Source organism: Haliotis rubra, unplaced genomic scaffold, assembly GCF_003918875.1.
Source record: "Haliotis rubra isolate DU_JTF1 unplaced genomic scaffold, ASM391887v1 Scf38, whole genome shotgun sequence".
Lineage (NCBI taxonomy): Eukaryota > Metazoa > Mollusca > Gastropoda > Lepetellida > Haliotidae > Haliotis > Haliotis rubra.
The window spans coordinates 1,264,512-1,288,730 of NW_025767057.1; the positions used below are offsets into that span (position 1 = coordinate 1,264,512).

The 24,219-nt window shown below is 38.1% G+C and overlaps 1 protein-coding gene and 1 long non-coding RNA gene across 6 annotated transcripts; one reads left to right on the forward strand and one right to left on the reverse strand.

Moving 5' to 3' along the window:
* The first annotated feature begins 2,491 nt into the window (after positions 1 to 2,491).
* On the forward strand, positions 2,492 to 22,423 carry LOC124286234 (ras-related GTP-binding protein C-like). Of its 5 annotated transcripts, none has more exons than XM_046722574.1 (11): positions 2,492 to 2,525; positions 5,952 to 6,094; positions 7,623 to 7,717; positions 9,143 to 9,276; positions 11,052 to 11,251; positions 11,824 to 11,938; positions 13,425 to 13,567; positions 14,700 to 14,723; positions 18,357 to 18,496; positions 18,956 to 19,796; positions 19,962 to 22,423. In XM_046722574.1, exons 1-10 carry the CDS (start codon positions 2,523 to 2,525, stop codon positions 19,108 to 19,110), a joined length of 1,152 nt encoding a protein of 383 aa, XP_046578530.1. In that variant the 5' UTR covers positions 2,492 to 2,522; the 3' UTR covers positions 19,111 to 19,796; positions 19,962 to 22,423. The 5 variants fall into 5 exon arrangements, with proteins under 5 accessions (XP_046578530.1, XP_046578532.1, XP_046578531.1 ...); XM_046722576.1 differs by having other exon boundaries at positions 18,968 to 19,796; XM_046722575.1 differs by lacking the exon at positions 14,700 to 14,723 and adding an exon at positions 14,787 to 14,810.
* On the reverse strand, positions 7,070 to 10,060 carry LOC124286235. Its single transcript, XR_006900992.1, has 3 exons — positions 10,048 to 10,060; positions 8,102 to 8,105; positions 7,070 to 7,158 (listed from the first exon to the last, which is right to left on the reverse strand). It is a non-coding gene; the product is annotated as an uncharacterized LOC124286235 (long non-coding RNA).
* Positions 22,424 to 24,219: the final 1,796 nt, after the last annotated feature.

Below are 24,219 nucleotides of genomic sequence, written 5' to 3' on the forward strand. Positions count from 1 at the left end.
GGTGATTTATATCAGGGAAAATCTACAACATATAGTCTCCCTGTTTATATGGAGAAACATGTACAATGTGATTGCACCCACCCCTTCCCCTAGCCATAAATTATGAACGGTCCGGTCCCTTTGAGCTTTATATTGCAGAAAGGGCAGAACGGAAAGGAAAATAAATGTAATGTGGATTAAAAGCGATCAGCACCTGGCTAGAATGCACTTTACCGGGCGCAGCCCTCGCTGGCTCCCTTTACAATCCTTAGGGTTAGGGTTTAGAATGACAAACTACCTTGTACAGCTGCACGGTTATTGCGGAAAGAGTGCACATCGGCTTTACTCACCCGTTGAAGATATTTAAGAAATACAGTTCGCTCTACCACCATATATAGTGTAATAAAACACACTTTCGCCCTGAACTATTATAGTTAAAGTACGAGGACGCTTGCGTCCGAGTGCTTTAACGTTATAATAGTTCAGGGCGTGAAGCAACTGCAAACCAAGAAACGGGATGCAACAGAGTAGTTTACTGTAGGAGGCCGTACGAGGCGATGACAACTGACATGCATCGTGACGTCGCTTACATTGTGACGTAATATAAATGGTTCGATTACGAGGGGGCACACTAGAATGGCGCAGTGACGGGATAACGTCATTCAATTGTTACTTCATCAAAAAACTATACCTTTTATTTAAGAAATAAAGTTCGCTCTACTCCAATGTGTTTTGTAATAAAGTATAGTTTTGCCCTGAACTATTATAATTAAAGCACGAGGACGGTAGTCCGAGTGCTTTGATGTTATAATAGTTCAGGGCAAAACTATACTTTTATTACAAAACACATTGGGGTAGAGCGAACTTTACATCTTTCTAAGATGCTAAATTTAATACTTTCTAAGGATAACTACGATTAATTTAAGGCAGAAAACAAATGACGGTGTCGGTGACCTAAATTAAGAATCCTCGCACAGGGCTAACTGGTGCGCTGTTCTATTGATGTGTCTGCCCCCTACGTTAAGACGAACGTTACCAGAAAAAAACAAATGATAACAGTTTGATGACGGTTTACGTTCGGATTAAATATCTTCTCTGAATTATTTTAATTACATCTGTCATTAACGTAAACCATATGGGGCAATATCAACGTCGCATTTCTTCTACCAACGTAAGTTTAGATCAGTACATCCAGATGAAGCGGAGTAGTCAAGCGACATTCCACGATTGCATTGTGGGAATGTAAACATTGCGAACGTTACCGTGTCGCTGAAAACTTGTGAGTCGAATTGAGACATTTTAACCGTCGGAAAACATAAACGTAATGTTTCCACCAGTGATGTTAGCTGCGTGAAGCAACTGCAAAGCAAGAAACGGGATGCAACGGAGTAGTTTACTGTAGGAGGCCGTACGAGGCGATGACAACTGACATGCATCGTGACGTCACTTACATTGTGACGTAATGTAAAATAATTCGATTACGAGGGGGCACACTAGAATGGCGCAGTGACGGGATAACGTCATTCAATTGTTACGTCATTAAAAAACTATACCTTTATTGTCTCATAATGTATTTTTTTTTCGATTGTTCTAACAGCTAGGCATCTTAGAATTTCGGATAATGTATTTTTTTTTCTATTGTTCTAACCGCTAGGCATATTAGAACACTGTTTTATAATTTTACAATGTTATTAGACATTTTAACCGTAGTAAAACATAAACGTAATGTTTCCACCGGTGATGTTAGCTGCATTGTGTAATAACATCGCGTGATGCCGTACGTATGACGTCAAGGTGGTTTACAGTTATGACGTCATAATGCTAATGGTATTAGACCTTGCTTGACTCGTGGAAAGCTGACAGTCATCATACTCCTTGAATTCTTAGGAAAGAAGTACTTCGCTCGATATTATTTTGCTAATGTTGGGTGAGTAATAAATAAAATACTAAACTATGTCCCGTGTAATACCATATTTATGAAACTCGTAAATGGTATTGGTATCTAACTCGCTTTCGCTCGTTAGATACCAAACCATTCACTCGTTTCATAAATATGGTATTACACGGGACATCGTTTAGTATTCTCTATTGTGTTCACGCTCCATAGATCTATGCAAAATGATATCAGGGTTGGTACAATACAAAGTGAATCGTTAACAAATAAAAATAAAGAGAAGGGAAAATAATATATTCGCAGCTCTGAAACAGAGAACTGTTCCTCGTTGAATAATTGTTTAAGAATCTCGCCAAGACTCGGAATGGGGCCCGCGATTTATATTATTACATCGTTAAGCGAGAACGAAGTGAACAATGCCAGGCTGAGCCTTAAAATACTCTCTAAATAGAATGATTTATATGTTTAAACGCTTCAAAGTGTCATTTTCAGAGATGTTAAACCATTTATTCACAACATGTTGGGTATAAAGTGACAAGTGTTATTGTGTACAAAATTATTTATTATATGAGCATTTGGTGATACTTTTAGGCGTTGCCTTTAGTTTAGAGAGTACAGAAAAGTCACATGATATTGTTAATGGCGAACGATGGTAAGGATAGGAGAATGTCAGTGATGTGTTTTTAGGTCCTTTCTATGATAGCAAGCACTGACAGCAGTGGTGTTTGTTTGCCTGACAGGGGGTGTATTTGGCATTAGATACACAATCAATTAATTAATTGTTTTAGCTGTTTGGTATTGTTGTTTCCAAGCACCTGATATGGTCACGCGACAAGTTTATTTTGGATCGAGTGACACAGTGTGGTTCCATTAACCAGTCTTGTGACGCATCTGTGTTGTTTACACATCATGCGATCAGGTCGAGTGTTTAGACACTGTTCTGACTGATATATTGGACTGACCGCTCCATATAAGTAAGACACTAAGTTACACACCTTGTCCATGTTGGTGTTGTTCAGTCCTTCAGTCACGAAGTGGCAGAGCAGAGTCTACTATTGCAATGTTTGTGAAACGTCTTTAAGTCCACAGATGAACAGTTGACAGTTAAGTGATGCATTAATAATTAATTATGAATTTAAATATAACGTATAATTAAGTTTGACAACTTAACATTATCATATATCAACAAAATTCCGATCTCTTTTATCTGGTGCAAGGTTTATATTGCTCATATGGATATTTAATATATAAGCTATCAGTACAATTTAGTACAGCATATAGTATTCACTGAAAACAGTTCAATTAGATTTGTAGTTTCTGAATTGTGTTTGTGGATACATGTTGTTATTAGGGCTGAAGGGGTCATTGTTGGCACCAGTATGCTACAAATATGTACCCAAATTATGTTTTTGTATACATGTACAGAAATGTATCCTAAACATACTCAAAATCCAGACACGTACCCGATACTCTAAACAACCAACAAGTCCATATTCCTCAGCCCCAAACCGAAACCATATGTGGTTATTCCAATTCAGCTGATTGTGAGTGGTAATGTGCATCGCAAGATATTTGTCTCATACAACAGCATGATAGTTCTGATTCAATGCGGAAATGACTAGTTCTAGGATTGACTAGTTCTAGGGTACATTTCTATAAGCTGATTTTGGCTATGATAAATACCTGTAGTACCCGTGCCAACGGGATCAGGCTAAAACGGCCCCATTGCATAACGGCCCCAATTTTGCTTGGCTAAAACGGCCCCAAATTGGCTAAAACGGACCCTGTGCAAAACGGCCCCGATGTTGCTAAGTGAAAACAGCCAGAGATTGCTTGAAATGACCCCTTACAATTGCCAAAAAAAGACGTGAAATATATTGGAGCATTTACATTGACTATAACATATATTGAAAACAGAAAAAAGTCCTAACAATACACTCCTTGCGGCACACACAGCAGTACCATTAACGTGCTTGACCATGTATTTGTTTTCAATTTTAGTGTAATATGAAGTTACATAATGGGTATTAAATAGAATAACGACACAGACAAGAAACTTCCAATGGTTCTCTCTGTAATTGCTTGACACCCTCTCTATTTATTGCAATTGTGTGTTAAGCGAGGACACCCTCCTGAGTGTCGAATCAAGAATCGCGGAAAATGATCGTTTCAACACGAAATATGACAACCTCATCAGCAAACACGACTTTTTTCTTAGAAATAGTGGTTTTAGGTCTTCATTTAGAGTTTAGGCTTTTATGTCCAGTATTTTTCAGTTATCGCCGAAAATTCAAACTGTACATTTCATATGGAGTTGTGTTGAAACTGTACATTGCTTTGAATGTTTACGCTTGAAGTAACTGTCCTTGTAGTTGCATGGATTTTAGAGCATGTTTTTCCGACGGTCTTATTGCAAAACCACACAGCGTTGTGTCATTGTGAATGTACAGTAACCATCTATCCCCATCAATAAATACTGTATATCATTGACACGGAGAACACTATGCCATAGTCTTGAGTTCATAGACATATTTTATTATATTCATTTATGTACTATTGCTAATGTTTGTCAAAACACCAGCGCTGTCAGGATTCACTCAACAGAGAAACTGCTACTTCAATGTTATTTTAATGACTGTATGTGTGACTTCATGGTATGGATGTTTTTTTAACAATTTGAATTCTGATTCTGAAATCTAATGTTTTATTTGTCAAACTTAAATTCTAGTGTATATTGTTAGACGATCTGTACATTATTCAGTTCGTTTGATTCATAGCTTCCACATGTATTATTGGCCTCATGGCCATTTAAACAGAAGAAAATCATGATGAAAATGTCAAAGTTAATTAATTTAATAAGTAATTGAAAAATATGCATTTTGATCTATCATTTATGACTAAGGACACACATTGAAATAAAACTGATTATTTTGGGGCCATTTTGGCAAATATGGGGCTGTTTTAACTTGGGGCCGTTTAGTCATGGGGCCATTTCAGCCAAAACATTTGGGGCCGTTTTAGCCAATTTGGGGCCGTTTCGACTTGGGGCCGTTTCAGCTATAACCCGTGCCAACAACAACCCGTTCAGCATTATTAAGTGTACTATAGGAAACTTGAGTGAAACCCAAAAATCTGGGCTCCCCAACGTGATATTCTTGGAATATTGCTGAAAGCGGCGTGAAACCCAACTCATTCACTCCTAAAAGTCTGGCAGATGGAGGCTTGTCAAGAAATAGCAACATAATATTCCAAATTTGATACCATTTCACAAGTAACATACCTGGAAATCAAACAGGCAGTGGCAAATCAGGGAATCCACAACCTTGTATTCTCAGATCTTTTAGGAAGGTCATTGTCTGTTGACATGATGAGAAATGAATGATAATAAAAAGCAGATCACAAGAATGCACTGTTTCTGACTCCATTTCTAACAATTTAAGCATTTACATATCAGTGAACTGGAATAGAACATTTCCTTATTTCTCAGAACATTTTTGAACGTGTAAACACTAAACAAGCTAGTTTTATCATGATTTTTTACTAAATGTGCCTGCCAATCTTTGATAAATCTGACTTTCTTGGTCACCTGTAGTTTGTATTTGATCAATGAACACCAGTGACTAAAAGTTTGTGAAACATTTGTGGTGGGGCTATGTGCTGTACACTGGTCTTTTTTATTTTGTTGAGAGTTTTGGAAATGGTGCCTTCATTGAAACATGGTTAAGTGATTACTGTGAAGAGCACATCATGCATCCTGAGGCTTACTGCTGAGTACTATAGTTTTATTTATCAAGGCACTCTCTAAATCGTTCATTCGTTTATTTATTTATTGATAAAACATGGGTCATGAGGTGAACTGCTTTCTATCATGACTAATTCTGAAACTGACATTTTATGGAAGACAACTTCTTATTTCCCTTATTGTCTATAGATGGCATCCGAACAAAATACAGAAGTAGTCATCAATAAAATATCTTGCCTTTATTGTTACTTTCAGAATTGTAAAAAGCAAAGCAGTTTAAAAACAGTCTGTATTTGATATCTGATAATGTTTAGTGCTCTCAATGTTCTCTTCTAGTCTTATGCTGACGACGATACAGCAGGAAACTTTGTTGGGTCATTCCCAAAGGGTTTCGGGTATGGACCAGATGAAAATGAAGTTGATGGTGTGGCGGCAGCAGCGGAAGAAAAACCAAGGATATTATTGATGGGACTGCGAAGGTAGGATCAGTTGTTTTCTTTTGGTTGACCATGTAAACTTGCTGAAAGTCATTCTGAATGTTTGATTCGCTGCACTGGCACAATGTTTCAAGAGACGTGTGAAGATCAGGTTAGAATTGGTCTTCAAAAACCCATATTTTTGGAGAATCTTTCTCCCTCTGAATATTTACTCAGTTCAAAGTAACAGTGTCTACAAATGAACCATGGAAATACATTTTAATTTTAAATTAAAGAAGCATCAGTATGATGAAGACGGTCCGATTGTTCTGTTACTTTCACTGAGATAATTCCCCAGCAGGGTGAAAAAGTATTTTCTGATAGGCTTAACCTATGCCAACATTACCACACTCAACCACATGTGACATCTTTCAAGAGCAAGATCAGAAACAAGAAGCTGACAAAATTATCAATGTTCTTTTTTTAGGGTCAAGTGGATTGAAAACAAAGTCTTGAAACATTTTTAAGGAAACTTACCACAGACATTTCATAATGTTTTGTAACTCATTGTGTTGACCATTTTGGTCTCCTTGACAGGCTTATACAATTTATATAACTCCTTGAAATACTGGGTAAATGTCACAGTATGGATGTTAATATTGTTATTGATTTGTTAGCTGAATCTACCTTTTTTGTTGTAATCATCTGTTGCACGTATCAAGTGACACGTAACATGTGACATCTACAATGTCTACCAGCATCAACAAATTTGAAAGGGCCTGTGATCTGTACTTGCCATGTTGACATTTCTACCTAAGGCCAGACCAATTTTATTTCTGTTTTACGGATTTTTGTCATCAGAAAACCTAAAGGCAGGAGGGGGAAAAAATCACCAGTCAAACCAAAAAAACATAAGTTTCCATGTTAACTCTTTTGGTTTGTTTATATCAACTAAAAATAAGTTGAGTGCGTTCAGGTTTCACAATGATTTCAAGAGTATTTTACATATATCACATTAACATTAGGATTTAATTTTTGGATTGGGGAAAGTTAACTTTTATTTTATTCTTATTCTTGACAAAATATGACCGGCGGATCCATAAAAAAAGAAATAAAATTGGTCTGGTCTAAAAAAAATTCACAAAAGTGAACTATAAAGGAGTACATTGTGTACAGGTTTCACAGCTGGTAGTAACACTGGAGAGAGTTGATTATGGATTTGAACTTCTTATATTATATCTATATGTTCTAAGTGAAATCCTAAGTCTGCACTGACTTCCTGTCCAAATTTGAATCTCACAGATCAAAGATAAAAACACTGGATTGTTTGCATGCAATGGAATTAATGGCATAACATCTTAAATGAAAATACAACATTAATCTAATGCCTTGAAAATGAGGACATCCTGGTATTAATCATGTTAATGATATATTTTGGTATATAAACATGCTTATCATGCCTATAATCTTTGTTTATTTTAATCACTATATTTTCAGCATGTGATGTCTTGTAGTATAATTGGCAATATGTAGACACAACTAGCTGACTGACTTTGTGTTTCACATGGTTATATTTTGATTGTCACTGCAGGAGCGGCAAGTCTTCCATTCAGAAAGTTGTCTTTCACAAAGTGTCCCCCAATGAAACATTGTTTCTGGAAAGTACCAACAAGATTGTCAAAGATGGTGAGTTTCAGATAGGATGTTGTCACAACACTGCTTTAGCATAGCAGAGAATACTGAGGTCTATACTGAATACTGGTGTTGTCTAGTGGTGTTCCGATTAATTGAAATAATCGAAGATTGGTCGCAGTGACCAAACGACCAAGCAATCGATCACATTTTCTCATAATCGAACAGAAACGATTTTGGAACTAATGTTTTAGTCTTTGCAACACTTGAAAATGGAACATATCTTAGAAGTTGTCAGGGCCTGAAAACGTGTTTAATTCTTAGAAAACTGACTTCACAATTTATGTAGTTAATATGTGAAAGTGTGAAATATCTGTACAACTAAGTTTGGCCTAACTACAGTCGGTGGTAGGGAGATAGGAAACGTCAAAAAGGGACTTTACTGAGGAGAGATTAGTGCAGAAATGAACAAGTCGACTTATTTGGAACAGACCTTGGCTTTATGCAAATTAGTGTGCGATGATATTGTATTACAAATGATTTTTTTTAGTCATTTTGAAATTAGACTTAGCTTCATTAGAAATGATAGCTGACGTACACAGTAATATTTTTACTTGTGAAACTCTTAAGGAAGTAGCTACTATGGAGTCTCACTACCACTATAAAAACAAACAGACATGGGGGGTCGTCTCAAAAGCAAAACGAGGTCGGATGTCGCAGACGATTGTTGGGGTCGGGCTGGGGGATAGAGATATCAGCTAAGATAAGATAATCCTTTAAGGGAATTAAACTGGGGAAGTAACAATTTACAAATAATATCCAGTCCTGTCGATCTTCGGGTGGCCATGCTACCTATATATTTTGAGACATTTAATACGATGGCTGATTTAAGCCTTTCTATGGGCATCATACTGTTTTACATATCTCAACATAAACTTTATGAAAAAAAGACACGTTAGATGTTAATCAATATTTGAGACATATTCAACACACAAGAAAACGCATTGAAAATCTTTGAGATGACCCCTTGTGCCTGTAGGCAGCACATGCATTTCATGCTCGGTGTGTCGACGGTCCGTCATCATACCTGGCCGAGCGACCTTATTGCCATCTATAGTCTGATCTATTGTTTTAAGCAGCTATTCGTATTTTTTCTAAGTTTTGCCCAATTTTATGAGTAAACGTGCTTTTCTGGGTATCCTATTACGCATCCCACTGAACGCCATCCCAGTTAGGCCGATGTGGGTTATTTCGACATATGCTATTTGCAATTGTAGGGATACAGAGTAACAGCTAAAAAACGTTTTTTTTTCTTTTTCCGACAGTACTATAGTGTGAAAGTCAGTCTGATGACATGTATCATGATACCTGAGTGGCTGTAAGGCAAAAACGGGGACCATAATCTGCTGTTGTAGAAGATCTGGCACAATACCTTCGACAATGATTTTCCCTGATTTGTTTGTCATGTCCTTGTTTCAGATGTGTCCAACAGCTCCTTTGTACAGTTCCAGATCTGGGATCTGCCCGGTCACATTGACTTCTTTGATCCCACATTTGATTCGGAGAACATCTTTGGAGGATGTGGTGCTTTAATATTCGTCATAGATGCTCAAGTACGTTTCAGTAATCCCACGATACTTCAATTAACCTACTTGATTGACACAGCTCTTGAGCTGTTGACTAAACACTTGATCCTATTCTGTTTATCTAGGAGAGGGGGAAGGGGAGGGAGATTCCATGACAGAATAGCTTCTACTCCTTGTGATGAATCAGTGCTTGTCAGTAGTGTACCTAGGCGTCTTTCTGGAAGTCTTTCAATTGATGTTGTATTGTGCATGTCTAATTTACAATGATTTTCATGGAAAATAGAAAGTGTGCTCCTGTGGTCAAGCACAGGAGGAGGACACTTTATTGTCCCCAGCCGCAACGCGGAACGGGGGACTATGTATTCAGCGGCGTCCGTACGTACATACGTCCCGATTCTTGTTAACACGATATCTCATGAACTGTTGTACCCAATGTCTTGAAATTTTGTGATAACCTACATTAGGGGATTACACAGACACCAGTCGATTTGGGTGACCTTTACCTTATTTTCAAGGTCACCACGACACTTTGACCACTTTTCTAACTCTTGTTAACGCGATATCTCATTGACTGTTATACCCAATGTCTTGAAATTTGGTGACAGCCTACATTAAGGGATTATGCAGACACCAGTCAATTTGGGTGACCTTGACCTTATCTTAACGGTCACCACACTTTTCAAACTTATTTAAACGCGATATCTCATAAAACATCGCACCAAATGTTTTCAAGTATGTTGACAGCCTACATTGGGTGATTATGCAGACACCAGTCATTTCAGGCATCTTGTATGTGACCACAAAATAAAAAGTAGTAAATATAGATATTCCATTCTTTAGCGGCGGGGGACATTGCCATATCAGTGGCAAACACTTGTTTATTTTCCATCAGGCTGACATCTTGTTCACCCTTTTCCCTATATTTATATAAGCCTGTGAGTGCTTACGTTTAACCTACTCGGTCACTGTGTCTCCCAAACCCCTACATATGAACTACATCAGATCGGGGGCACTCTGCAGAACTTTCACAGGTAGTACTTGGGTAGGGAAACGGTGAACTAGGACTTTGTACTAACTTAACTTCCTGACTAATGTTGCTCGCACAACAACCTGTGAAGAAGTCTATCATTTTGACACAGAGGTCAGACTAGGTTGATTATTTGAACTACTGATGATGAGTTGCTTGTAACTGCCCAGGGTGGCTGTCACAGCTTGTGTGCACACCTGTACAGTACTTTTTCTTCTTACTGACTGAATACAGCCATCATGTATTCATGAAATCATGAAATACAGTGAATGATGCAAAGATGTAACATCCACATATATCACTGTTGTATTGATAGTGTCTTGAATACAGACTAGGTTGATTATTGGAATTACTGATGATGAGTTGCTTGTAACTGCCCAGGGTGGCTGTCACAGCTTGGGTGCACACCTGTACAGTACTTTTTCTTCTTACTGACTGAATACAGCCATCATGAAATACAGTGAATGATGCAAAGATGTGTTACATAATCTTGTAGTTTTGTAACTTACACATATATCACTGTGTATTGATAGTGCAATATGTTTACGCTTTGAGCATAATATCCAAGTATGGAAAAGCGCAATACAAATCTACTATTATTATTATAGTGTCTTGAATACCAAATAGCCCCATAACTACCCTCACATGGTTGATAACATGTGAGTAAATACTTCAGGACACGAAGGTCAGGAGCCCTTTTTGCAGTGTTATTTCATTGACTGTTGAGCTTCAGGAATGAGAAGATGGATGATGTTGAGTTAACCCTGGTTTGCAGGATGACTACATGGAGGCTCTCTCTAGGCTGCACTCAACAGTGTCCAGAGCCTACAAGATCAACCCCAAGATCAAGTTTGAAGTGTTTATTCATAAAGTTGATGGACTGTCTGATGACCACAAGATTGAGACTCAGCGAGACATCCACCAGCGAGCATCAGACGATCTGCAGGACACAGGGCTAGAAAGTGTTCATCTTAGGTGGGCAATGTGATGATGTGTGTAGCCTAGTGGTTGAAGTCTTACAACATCTGGGTTCAATTCCTTGTGTGTGAAACCACTTCAGTGGACTTGCGCTAATGGTTGAAGTCTTACAACATCTGGGTTTAATTCCTTGTGTGTGAAACCACTTCAGTGGACTTGCGCTAATGGTTGAAGTCTTACAACATCTGGGTTTAATTCCTTGTGTGTGAAACCACTTCAGTTGACTTACGCTAATGCTCAGTAAATCCCAACTTATTAACGTAATCAAGTTTTTAAGATGTCAGCATTATTAAAAGTACGAAGTTTTGATCAGATATTTATTAGAATACCAGATGTTCTGTATCTCGTTGATAAGTCCATGGATGAGGCTATGGATGACTGAAGATGCGGTGGACAACACCTCATATGAAGATATAGATATGAACATGATAAAGTATTGAGTGCAGGCAAACACTTAGTGCTAGTAGGTGTGTTGTCTTCAGAAATCTTTAAAAGTGTTGTATTTTATTACAGCATGCACAAACTCAATTCTAGTGCTACAGTGTGTTGATTGTTTCTTTGTCTTTCAGCTTTCATCTCACAAGTATCTACGATCATTCAATATTTGAGGCATTCAGCAAAGTTGTACAGAAACTGATTCCTCAGTTACCAGTGTTAGAAAACCTCCTTAATATTCTTATATCAGTAAGTATGTCATTGTTGTATCCATGACTGAATGTTTTCTCATTAGCTTAGCCTTGTGAAAGAAAAGATAAAAGGGATAGGTTTCCATGGTTACATATATGATCTGTGTCACATTGTTAAAATGACAGGTAAGATTTGCTTCCCAGTATCCTGTACTGGTGGGGACTGGCGGTGGGGTAGCCTAGTGGCTAAAGCGTTTGCTTGTTACACCAAGACCCGGGTTCGATCCCCACATGGGTGCAATATGTGAAGCCCATTTCTGGTGTCCCCGCCATGATATTGCTGGAATATTGCTAAAAGCGATGTAAAACTAAACTCACTCACTCACTAACTAACTCACTCCTGTGCTGGTTGCTGGAGGTAGCTCAATGGATGAGGTGGTCAGACTCGGTGATGTCATTGTAGCCTGATGACAGGGACTGCAGCTGCAGCAATATTGCTGAATGTGACATTTGACAAGAAACACAAATGTTTGTGTCATGCTGTCAACTCATGTCTGTCTGGCTAGATTAGTACAGGCTGTTTTCCTATTGCTTGAATATTGCCAAATATAAAACAACATTCACTCAGGACAGGGATAGACACAGCAGCTAGGCCATTAGTCTGGGACTAGAGAAAATACAGTGGATCTTTTCTTTATGAAAGTCTAGCTGTTTCACATGAACCACTTGTCCAACTGTCGCGACAAAGATCCAGGTTAGAATTGGTCTTCAGCAACCCGTGCTTCTTGTAAGAGGCGACTAACGGGCTCAGGTGGTCAGGCTCGCTGACTTGATTGGCACATGTCATTGTATCCCATTTGTGTAGATTGATGCTCATGATGTTGATCACTGAATTGTCTGGTCCAGACTCAATTATTTTCAGGCTGCCATCATATAGCTGAAATATTGCTGAGTGCACTGTTAAAGAACAAACCAACCAACCAACCAACCAAACTTGTCCAACTGTAGTTGCAAACTAGGTGGATATGACCACTGGACAGACAGGGTATTGTCCGACCTTCAGTGTGTTAGTGTCATATCTTATGATTAATTGGATAACCATGTGAAGGCAGGGCTCCAGATAAGAGCCGCATCGGCGTATGTATGGATAAAATATATGCACGATACGGGTAGGAAATAATTTAGAAAACGTAGCAGATACGCACCACAGCAATGGTGTACGGTCTTAGAATCCTTTATAGACTGAATTTTTTTTGTTTTAGTGTTTTTCCTACCTGTTTACACAAGAGAAGCAATGTTGTGGTGCATATATGAAATGAAACAGAAGCTTACTGATACTCCATTAAATTCCATTCTGTAATCGAAATGCACTCTAAGTTTTTCCAGTACTCCTATATTGAAAAAATAAGGAGTACTTACTCCTGATGTTGAAAAATTATCTGGAGCCCTGGAAGGTGATTGATTTTATGCCGCTCTGAGAACCCCAAGCAGTCAGAAGCACTGAAATGGAACCAGAATTCAGTCTCTTACTCTTTTCTTTGCAGAACTCAGGCATAGAGAAGGCATTTCTGTTTGATGTTGTCAGTAAAATCTACATAGCCACAGACAGTTCTCCTGTGGATATGCAGTGCTATGAGCTCTGTTGTGATATGATTGATGTCGTCATTGATGTGTCCTGTATATACGGGTAAGTAATGTCGTACTTGTCGTAAAAAGATAAAGCATGTTGGGATGGTCTGCACTGTTGGTCAGGGGCATGAGGCTGAAATGACTCCTTTGGGCATCATGATATTACACACTTTAATGGTTTTGGTATTAAACATTCTGTGCACAGGATACAGTAAATAGAATGGCCTCAATGTTTGGCTTTTCTGAACATGCTGAGCATATGAACATGATGAAATCCAGTATCAATGTGATTGTTAAAGATTGTTGTTTGAATGTCAAACAGGCATTTTATAAAAATTTTAATCCATTTCACATGAAAACTGAGTGTTTTGCCATGTTTATGGTCTCTTTCTCTACAACATGGTATGTCGTGATCATGATATGTCTCGTGACTTGGGTGTATCATTTCAGCTCTGTGCTTTGATCTTGAAAGTTGCATGGTGTGTGTCTTCATTCAAGGCAGATGTGATTGCTTTGATTACTGCTATACAAAGATTGATCATCCAAATAAGGGCTCGTCAGAACGACCTTTCAGCAAAACAATGTCACTGAGATCGTTAAAGTTAATGCCTTATGTATTCTATAATCATGCAACCTAGAAAAGATTCATATAGAGCATTCTGAATGACAGTTTTGTGTTGTCGGCAGCTTCTTTAGAATAACATGTTACAGAAGAGACTGTGATAAGTACTGCCTTACAATCTCAGACAACTGACAGACAGGCTTGACATTCCACAATGTTCTGTTTTTCAGTTTTCAAATTTCAAATTTCAATTCAAAAACGAATTTTCGATGCATAGTCTGGAATGGAAGTTGCCATTTTGAAACTGTGCCGAAAAGGTAAAGAAAGATGCTTTCTGATTGTCTGATGCCTACTTCCTGTAGGTAATTTCATTATTCTGTCAAAGTTCACGAAAGGTCTTTCTGTTATGGCCTGTAATGGGATGTCCCTAAATCTTTGAGCATTGGAGCAAACACTAATGTCTGATTTATTGTTTCTGTTATACAATCTCTCACAAGCAAATGGCTTAATTTGATTAGTTTGAGTTGAAGATTTGTTCCAGGTTGTCTCTGACTGGAACTGCATGCTTGCTGTTTATATGCATTGTGTCCGTGAGTTGCTGTAATCATTACTGTGTTGTACATTTCAGTGTGACGGATACCATACTGGCTAGGTAATAAATACACTATTACGTGATCTCTTAGTATTTTAACTCTTTTATGGTATTATGTTTCAGTGTCACAGACATTGTTCTGTCTCGGTAATCCTTTAAATAGAATTCACATTTTGCTTCTCAATATAATTGTATGAATCTTCACAGTTTGCTGAATACGGTCAAAAAAGCACCAATCTGCCTTTCCTGCTTGCTCATGTCGTGTGCAACACAGTAACATATCAACCACTATTCACATTTGAAATTAGATAAGTGTATTGGCATTACTGCATATAAACTTAGATAAGTGTATTGGCATTACTGCATATAATACGAAGGTGAAGGTAAATTGAGGTGTCCTATTTCAATACAGTGAAAATATATTTGATAGAATTAGTCTTTAGGAAATTAGAGTGTATATAGTTGAGCACAATATTCTAGTCAGTATCACAAGGCAGCTAGGCATTCTTGCATGTTTTTGTTTGTGTACTGTAGATATACAGTCAAATTCCGATGAGTCGAATGCCGGTGTCTCGAATATTATGCATAACACGAAGTACCTGTCGGTCCTGACCATTCCCTGTTATAGTTGTCATCATTTGAATACCGGTTACACAAATTCGTCTCATAAATACACACGATAACTCGAGAAGGAAATTTGGTCCCATGAGATTCAAACAACAGCAATCTTGTAGACATAAGCCGAAGTCAGTCAATGAGAAGTTGATTGGTGTAGCAAACTGATCCAATTAACAAACCAGCGCGGCTCACACCTTTCTGCCATTGACGGGTGAGTTCAAAAGGCAGATTAGTGATTTTACGGAAATCACTGTCTGTGCTAATCAGACTGGAACTGTTAAGGTGCCCCTATTAGTGATAGGGAAATCATTAGATAAACAAATGCTTAGGCGGAGGAATTAGGACTGGATCATCTTTTTTTCTACCCTCATAGACATACCTATGTCTCGAATACATCGATAAGTCGAATTTATTACTTGGTCCCCAGCGATTCGACTCATCGGGATTTGACTGTATGTTGGAAACCTCTAGACCAGTGATATATTGGACCATCAACTAAATCACATACAGAATAATGTTGTTGAAAATCTTGACACATATTACGACCAGATCATTTTCCTCTGGTCATGAAGAAACTTATGACTCTTTAACTGTTCAGATTGAGTAACTTCATGATTTAAGTGGGTGTTAAATGCACTGAACCTTAATATGCTATTGCAAACAGTGACCACAAACCCTTCCCTTTAATTTGTAGTTATTTTGACAGTTCTGATCATAATCCTGCACAGGCATACTTGAAATTATAGTTTGTAACAAAACCAGAACAAATGGTAAAGATAAATTTAAAATATTCACCTGGGCCAAGATATAAAATAACATTCAATCCTGTGGAAAGGAAATATACTTCGTTTCTTGAAGTCTTCAGTGGCTCAGTTCATTAGATCATCCAACTTCTGTTAAGATTAATTATAAAGAGACCCCGAGAAGGTCCGGGTTAGAATATTGATCTTCAGTAACCCATTCTTGTCTTAACGGGATCGGGTGGTCAGGTTCACTGACTTGGTTGACACATGTCATCGGTTCCCCATTGTGCAGATCGATGCTCATGCTTTTGATAACTGGATTGTCTGGTCCAGACTCGATTATTTACAGACTGCCGCCATCTAGCTGGAATATTGCTGAGTGCAGCGTAAAACTACACTCACTCACTCATAAAGACATTGTTTTGAAATAAGGAACCATATTCCCTCAGCAGAGCCTCCTATCGATATACACCATGTATGCCTTAAATGCTTTTGTGCCCTCCCTTGTATCACCATGGTTACGGGAATCCTGCCGATACAACAATGTATGCATATACTTATCTGGCTTATGCAGGAACTGATGCAGCTGTTGCCTTCCTGGTGTTGACATAAGCCTAATAGTTAAAAGCATGATGGACACTGGGATAGATAGGAAATATACATGATATATAATCTATGACATAGTAAGTCAGATTGTTCAAGTTGTGCATGCTTGAGCTTTTTTAATATGCATGTGTATATAGTAATATAGTAATTGGAGAGTCTACAGTTACCTGACATTAAAGGAAATATATTGTAATCCTGATAAAATGTGTTGCCTCAAAATACACCTGGCCTGCCATTGATCGTCATGAAATGTATGGTAACTTAGGACTGTGTGCAGTGTACGAAATAGTTTCCAAATTTTGCCAGCGAGTCGGGCTAACTATGCCTGAAAGTTACTAGCCCACAAAATAATTCACTAGCCCCAAATTTAAATGTAGAAATTAAGGAAAAGATAACAAAACGAGAAAATGCCATTATTTATCCGGCCATAATCTTGCATGATTTAAAAGTGTATTATAACTTAACAAGTCCGATAGAGTGATATATTTAAAAATTGACCCCATGAAAATTCACTAGCCAGCCTGGCCAGTGACTGTGGAGATTTACTGGCCCGACTGGATGTTTACTAGCCACGGGCTAGCGGGCTAGTGGCTATTTCGCACACTGACTGTGTGATAGTGTATATGGACTGTGTTTTCATGATGCCATTTCTTTAAGACAGGCTTGGCTTCTAGATTTTTACTGCTTCAGTATTCCTTCAGTGTGTCATTTTAGTCATGCATGGTTAAACTAACTTATTTGAGTGGCATTTGAGTGATTAAACTAACCAATAAGCATGATAAGAAGTATTTTATGAATGATTCACTAACAAGGAAGTATCTACCCCCTTGTGTAAGTAGAGAAATCACAGTCATGTCATTGTCAGCTTCCACCACCATGCCAGAATGCATGGTATGTGAAATGTTTTCAACATTTTTGTCCATTAAATACTTCAACTGTATCTTTGTATGGCATGTGAAGAAAATACAAAAGATATGGTGCGTGATGGTGGTAAGTTTGTTACCATGACTACTCTTTCAGTATTTGCTAAGTGACTCCCTGTAAAATGAGAGTGTAGTGTATTTATTATTTGTATCAGGAAATTCACAAACAATTCTTCATTGATCTTGTTGACTGACAAATGGAAAATGTTAATAGATTTCCTTGAAGCTTTCTTATACTTTGTTTTAATCATTTTTTCTACTTTTTTTCCTTTTTGTCCTTTTTGTCCTCTTACTTTCAAGATTTTAATAGGCTATGTTAATATTTATGGAATTCTTTATAACCTGTTTTGTCTAAGGTGATGCAATTCTTTGTTCTGAGTTGTATCCCGGGCAGTGGGGTAGCCTAGTGGTGAAAGTGTTCGCTTGTCACGCCGAAGGCCTGGGGTCGATTCCCCACATGGGTACAATGTGTTAAGCCCATTTCTGGTGTCCACAGCCGTGATGTTGCTGGAATATTGCTAAAAGCGACATTAAACCATACTCACTCACTCACTGAGTTGTATCCCTTGGACATGCCAACTGTGGTTGTGGGTTTGAACCCCGATTTACCCAGGCTATGTTTCTAGGTTTGTCAGCACCATCAGCATGCTCGGGGGTTATGCTAAAGTGGTAAGCATTTGAGAGCTGCATCACTGGTGGTTTCCTTCCAGATTAAGGTGACACAGTGTGATGTAACTGGAATACTGTTTAAAGCGGTGTTAACTCTCTACAAGCATGGTGATGAGTAAACATTTTACTTCCAGTATTCGAGACGATGGAGCCTTTGACAACCAGTCCGCAGCCATCATTAAGCTGAACACCAACACCATCTTGTATCTGAGAGAGGTGAACAGATACCTAGCTCTGGTCTGCATCCTCAGAGAGGACAGCTTTGAGAGACAAGGTGAGGATAGATTACCAGATGTAGATATACCAACAAAATGGACTTCATTACAACTGAGTTGAGCCTTATGATTTCTATTGTAAAACAGTCTGAAAGTGAATACATGACACGTTTTATGGATAAAAGTCTGTGAAAAGAGATTAGCACAGCCTTATGTTTTTTAGATGCGGGATAGAATTGGTCTTCAGTAGCCCATGCTTGTCATAAGTAGCCCATGCTTGTCATAAGAGGCGACTGACGGGATCAGGTGGTCAGGCTCGCTGACTTGGTTGACACATGTCATCGTATCTCAGATCAATGCTCATGATGCTGATCACTGGATTGTCTGGTCCAGACTCGATTATTTACAGACCGCCTCTATATTGCTGGAATATTGCTGAGCGTGGCGTTAAACAACAATCCAACCAACATCATGTTTTCTATTGTAAAACAGTTTGTGAGTGTATTTCCTTGACACAGGTCCTGTTGCAGGTATCATCGACTACAACTTCCACTGTTTCCGCCACGCAATACAGGAAGTGTTTGATGTCCGGCAGAAGCAGGAGCTTGGCAGTGGGCACCTCAACTCAACAGAACTTGTTCATTCTAATGGCATTGCCAGTAAGATCCAGTGATGCCATTCTGCCTTGACTGAATCCGAGACAGTGATTTCCAGTGCAGGCTGTAGGACATTCTGCTGACAGTGTGGAGTAGGTGAGAGCCAAGCAGTGGTCATGTCATACTGAGCAGAATTGGTCAGAGAAAATGAATATCAAGAAAATCAATGTTGCTATCTGTTGCAGTTGGCAGTGTTGAGAGAGTGAAATGATGCACATCTATCAGTTAGTTTTGATACCATACCATAAGCTCATGTCTTGAGAGGTAACTTTCTACAAATATATTGCCCTACATTGCAATGATGTACATTATTAGTTCTGGATCCTGCAAGAAACGTTAATTGAATGTATGATTGTTATTGATATGTTTAGTTATTATTTTCATATCAGTCTCATGATTATCAGCTACACCATGCAACACATATTTGCTGCTATTGTTATGATTTGAAACTGTTCCAACACATGAACTCAACGATCGCAATACTTTCAGAATCATGTACTCAACAGCATATCTTCAAGTCATCCTGAATTCTCAAATAAATTCCTTGTGACAGTGTTTGTGCAAGGTGTATTTTGGTAAAGTTCCTTGTGACAGTGTTTGTGCAAGGTGTATTTTGGTAAAGTTCCTTGTGACAGTGTTTGTGCAAGGTGTATTTTGGTAAAGTTCCTTGTGACAGTGTTTGTGCAAGGTGTATTAAGGTAAAGTTCCTTGTGACAGTGTTTGTGCAAGGTGTATTAAGGTAAAGTTCCTTGTGACAGTGTTTGTGCAAGGTGTATTAAGGTAAAGTTCCTTGTGACAGTGTTTGTGCAAGGTGTATTAAGGTAAAGTTCCTTGTGACAGTGTTTGTGCAAGGTGTATTAAGGTAAAGGTAAGCATACAGAAGTTATGTCATTGTGTCTGTCCATATGATCAACTGTAGGCCATCTCACAATGGGGAAATGCAGTCAATATTTCACTGAATCACTACACTGCTACAACTTAACCATCACAAAGCAGTGATGTAGAAAGTCGAGAAACTGACTATGGCTCACACTGTCACTGCTGAGTATACAGCATACAGACACTTCTTACAGACAGAATGAACCTAGGATTGAATGCAAATACTTACCTTTAGGTCCAAAAACAACTTTGTCAAAATTAGAACTGAGGGTTTGAAGTTAGGGGCGATATTTTCTACTCAAAAGTTAAACGTGTGTTTGTTTTGTATTAGTCTATGATTATTCTGTCATGATGTAATTATCAACAGTAATGTGAAAGAGCCAGGGTGTTATTCAACTTATTTTGTATATAGTATATGTGATAGTGTTTCCAGTGTGCAGGCTCTGGGATCTTCAGATGAAAATGACAGATTTAAGCAGTTTTTATTTAGACTTGAGTTACTTTCAGCATCCAGGGGCAGGGTCCTATCAATGAAGACTAAGATATGCTTTTATGACATCTTCCAAATCAAGTAATATAGTTCAAAAATGGAAACAATGTTACAATTAGAGAATATTTACTAGGTCTTCACTGTACAGTTTCTTGCTACTTCAGACAGTTCTGTCTCTGTAGACAAACATTATTCTTTTTCAATAGAATATGTGCTCAAAGTTTTCAATGTTCGTCATTTTGCACAATGCAGATTTAATTATTTCTTGTATCTGATCAATGGGTTAGACGTAAAGGGCAATACATATACAGTTCTTGCTAGGATACAAAGGTTGTGATATACCAAAATCTTTATTGGAAGTAGTTTTCATTTCTTCATATCACAACACCAGTTTCGGAGGAGACACCATATTACATTTATGTAAATACCGGTAAGCACATTGGTAAGCTTTCCATACATCTTTACATCATTCTTATATTGATGAAGATTTGTAGTGCTGTGAATCAACTGTGGAATGGGGATACTGTGTTGCTGTATGTCCAACAGTAAACACAGGCCTACATGCACAAAGCAGTGGTACCGCCACTGAAAGAAGTTGAGTTCTGATTGCTGAGACAGCTTTGTGCAGATGAGCCTCCTATGGCAATACAAAGGTGTATTGCTTTGTCAGGCTGCCAGTAAATCTTTTGTGCCAAACTTGAGTTTGTGCTTGTCATAAGGGACAGGACATGTCATTTTGCATCATACTTACGTCAATAGTGTGTACTTGTACAGTGTAACATGTTAAGATGATGTTAAGATGATGTTGGAATATGACCTTTGATCATGTGATTTGAAATGTATTGATCTTGTAATTTATGCATGACCTTGTAGACTTGTGTTATGAATTAAGTATACCTCAGTCATAGTGAGTGAGTGAGTGGGTGAATGCTGCTTTATGCTGTATCATCAGATATTCCAGTTATTAATTAGAGCAACCAACAGTTACACATGATATATGCACTTCAGTTATTAATCTGAATTCAGCAGATTATTTTGTTTCATTTTTATGGATACAGAAAATGCTATTTCTGTACACATTGCAGTTACAAATACTGTATTTTGCAGTTTAAATGTAGAATATTGTATTCATAAATATGGAACAAATATTTATTTTTGTTTGTTGTTTAAAACTGCACTCAACAATATTCCAGCAATATTACAGTAGCCTGTAAATAATCCAGTCTGGACCAGACTTCATGGGTATCAATACTGTATTTTATGTTTATGAATTCTGTATTCTGTAGTAATAAGTCTACAGCAGGTACTAGTAGCAAACATGGACTGGATATGTGTATCAGCTTTAATACAGTTCGTCGGGTCCAGTGTTGATTATTCATGGGTAGCCAGTTCAGCTGGAATATTGCTGATGTTTCACTCCACTTCACACACTCATACTGTGACCAGTTATCAGCGAGCACTACTATTATGGTTTAATGCAGAGTTACTCTCTCTCTCTCCCTCTTTCCTCCCCCCCCATAATTTCCCTGAGGAGCATTTCCCCCTAACCTTTGGACCTCCTGATTTATGTGCACCCCCATTCTCCGAAATTCTGGATCCGCCCCGCATACATTGTTTTTTGTTGAATGCAGAATTTGCTAGACTTGATAAATACAAGCCAGACTGTGTTATCATTAAGCTGTAAATGCCATTTTCAGCTCTGTGCTAAATATGATAGCGTTTGAACCAGTGTAACAGTGAGATAATGATATGTCTGGTGCATGATTGCAGACCATATATCCTGATATTTTCAGTTGATTGTAATATAGTCACTATCAGTACTTTGTGCAATGTGAATATTTTGTATGTGTACATGGGCAGTCATAGGTCATAATATATATTACCAACATGTTGTACAACTACTGTAAAAACAGAATGACTGTGCTTTCATTTGTAAATAAAATTTGTATATATTTATCTAATTAGTGTTGCTTTGTGTTTGGCTCAGAACTTCATTCTACCATGACATGCTATGATAAGTAGGGTTTCAAATCACAGTAACAACCTTCTGATTTTGTCAACTGTATTACAGTGAAAGTAAGCATCTGTGATTGTGACTTTCCCAATTATTTTCATTTGATACTTTCAAATACTTTGTTGTGGCACGGGCGTCCCAATCATCACAGTTGGCCCTTGGACACACCAGAAACTGATCATGGGTTCGAACAACACTGATGAAGTTACTAGGTTTGTTACATACCTGGAATAAAGTTCAACAGTGGCACTAAACCAAGTCACTTGTTCAGTTTGCAAATGTTTGTTCAGAGAGCCTGTTGTGAGGATACAATGTAAGCATAAAACAGACCATCCAGTGTGTTGGCGGAAAGGATTGATAGTCAGAATGACTCTTTATTTCATATGAAAATTGTGTCATCAATAATATCTTGCATAAACTTGCTATGAATTAAGTTTTTGTTTTCACACACAGCTCAAAAAACCCATCTGTATTCATGGGCTGTTTCAAATCATGTTCCAAACACTGGTTTTGTTTGTATTCTATTCAAAAATAATTTACTGCTCCCAAATGTTTTGATTTTGTTGTTAACATTTTTTGCATGTTTGCACACAGTCATTCCTCTGATATTTATTGATAATTAATATTTAGTTCATGACTATTGATCTCTATCATCCATATTGAAAGAAGAGCAGAAAAATTCCTGCCCTTTCTCTACACTACACTATAGTTGAGTCAAAATCGGGTTTCAATCGACTTGCAGAAATAACAATAAAGAATTGGTAGGTGTCATGAGTGGTGCTCGTTAGGCCAATCATCCATGATTATGTCTACATTAAATTTTAATCGATTGTATGCAATGGTAGCGTAGCGATCGGCAAAACAGTCAGGTAGGGTGCACAGAAGTGTCCGGCCTTGTCATGATGTATTGTACTATGATGCATTTCGAGTCAGGGGTCATCTCAATTTTTTGTATGTATTTTATAAAATCTTTAATCCTCGCAAAGACACGAGGGCCTGTGGGTTTATGGTCAACTTTTGGTATGAACTGTATATACATAATGACGACAAAATTTTGTTGAAATAGATCATTCCTTCGGGGAGGATTCTAATGTCAGAATATATCCCCAATATCCCATGCTTAAATAAGTTTAACATATGGATTCTCTCTGACTGATGGGTCTCCCGGTGGTTGCTCATGCAGTCAACCTTTGGTTTACCTGGACCAGACTAAAATATATACAGGCCTGCCAGTTAAACTGATTTGACACGGTGTCTCCGACCATAAAGTTATGCCTAGGGCAACCTCAGATGATCTAAGACACTCGCAATCAACCTTACATCTGCCATACCAAAGTCTTATTCACTTGCAGATCGTGAACCGGTATGATTGTTAAGAGTTTGGGTGTAAGGTGGATATCTTACATCAAACACACATCGCATCACCTTTGGAAAGTTGAAGTGTACCATCAATGGCATCTGTTACAACATTGCAGTAATTCCATCACACTGACATATTGTTCTGAACACAGGGTCTTGTACTCATTGTTCAGTACAGTGCTCATGGCGGTTCAGTGACCTGACATTGACACACTGGAGTGTTGTACACCATAGAGATTGCACATTACATGCGGAAATCCACTTTTGCTTAGGGACTGTTCATTATTTATGGCTAAGGGGGGGTGATGATGATTTTTATGGAGAAGCATGTACAATGTGAATGACAGACCCCCCCTCCAATTTTATGTACAATATAAGTGACCC

Bases quoted from the DNA above. Each gene is read 5' to 3' on its own strand.
- LOC124286234 (XM_046722574.1), top strand. The intron at 11,939-13,424 runs GTAAGTATGTCA...TTTTCTTTGCAG, and splicing joins TCCTTAATATTCTTATATCA to AACTCAGGCATAGAGAAGGC. The intron at 18,497-18,955 runs GTGAGGATAGAT...TCCTTGACACAG, and splicing joins GGACAGCTTTGAGAGACAAG to GTCCTGTTGCAGGTATCATC.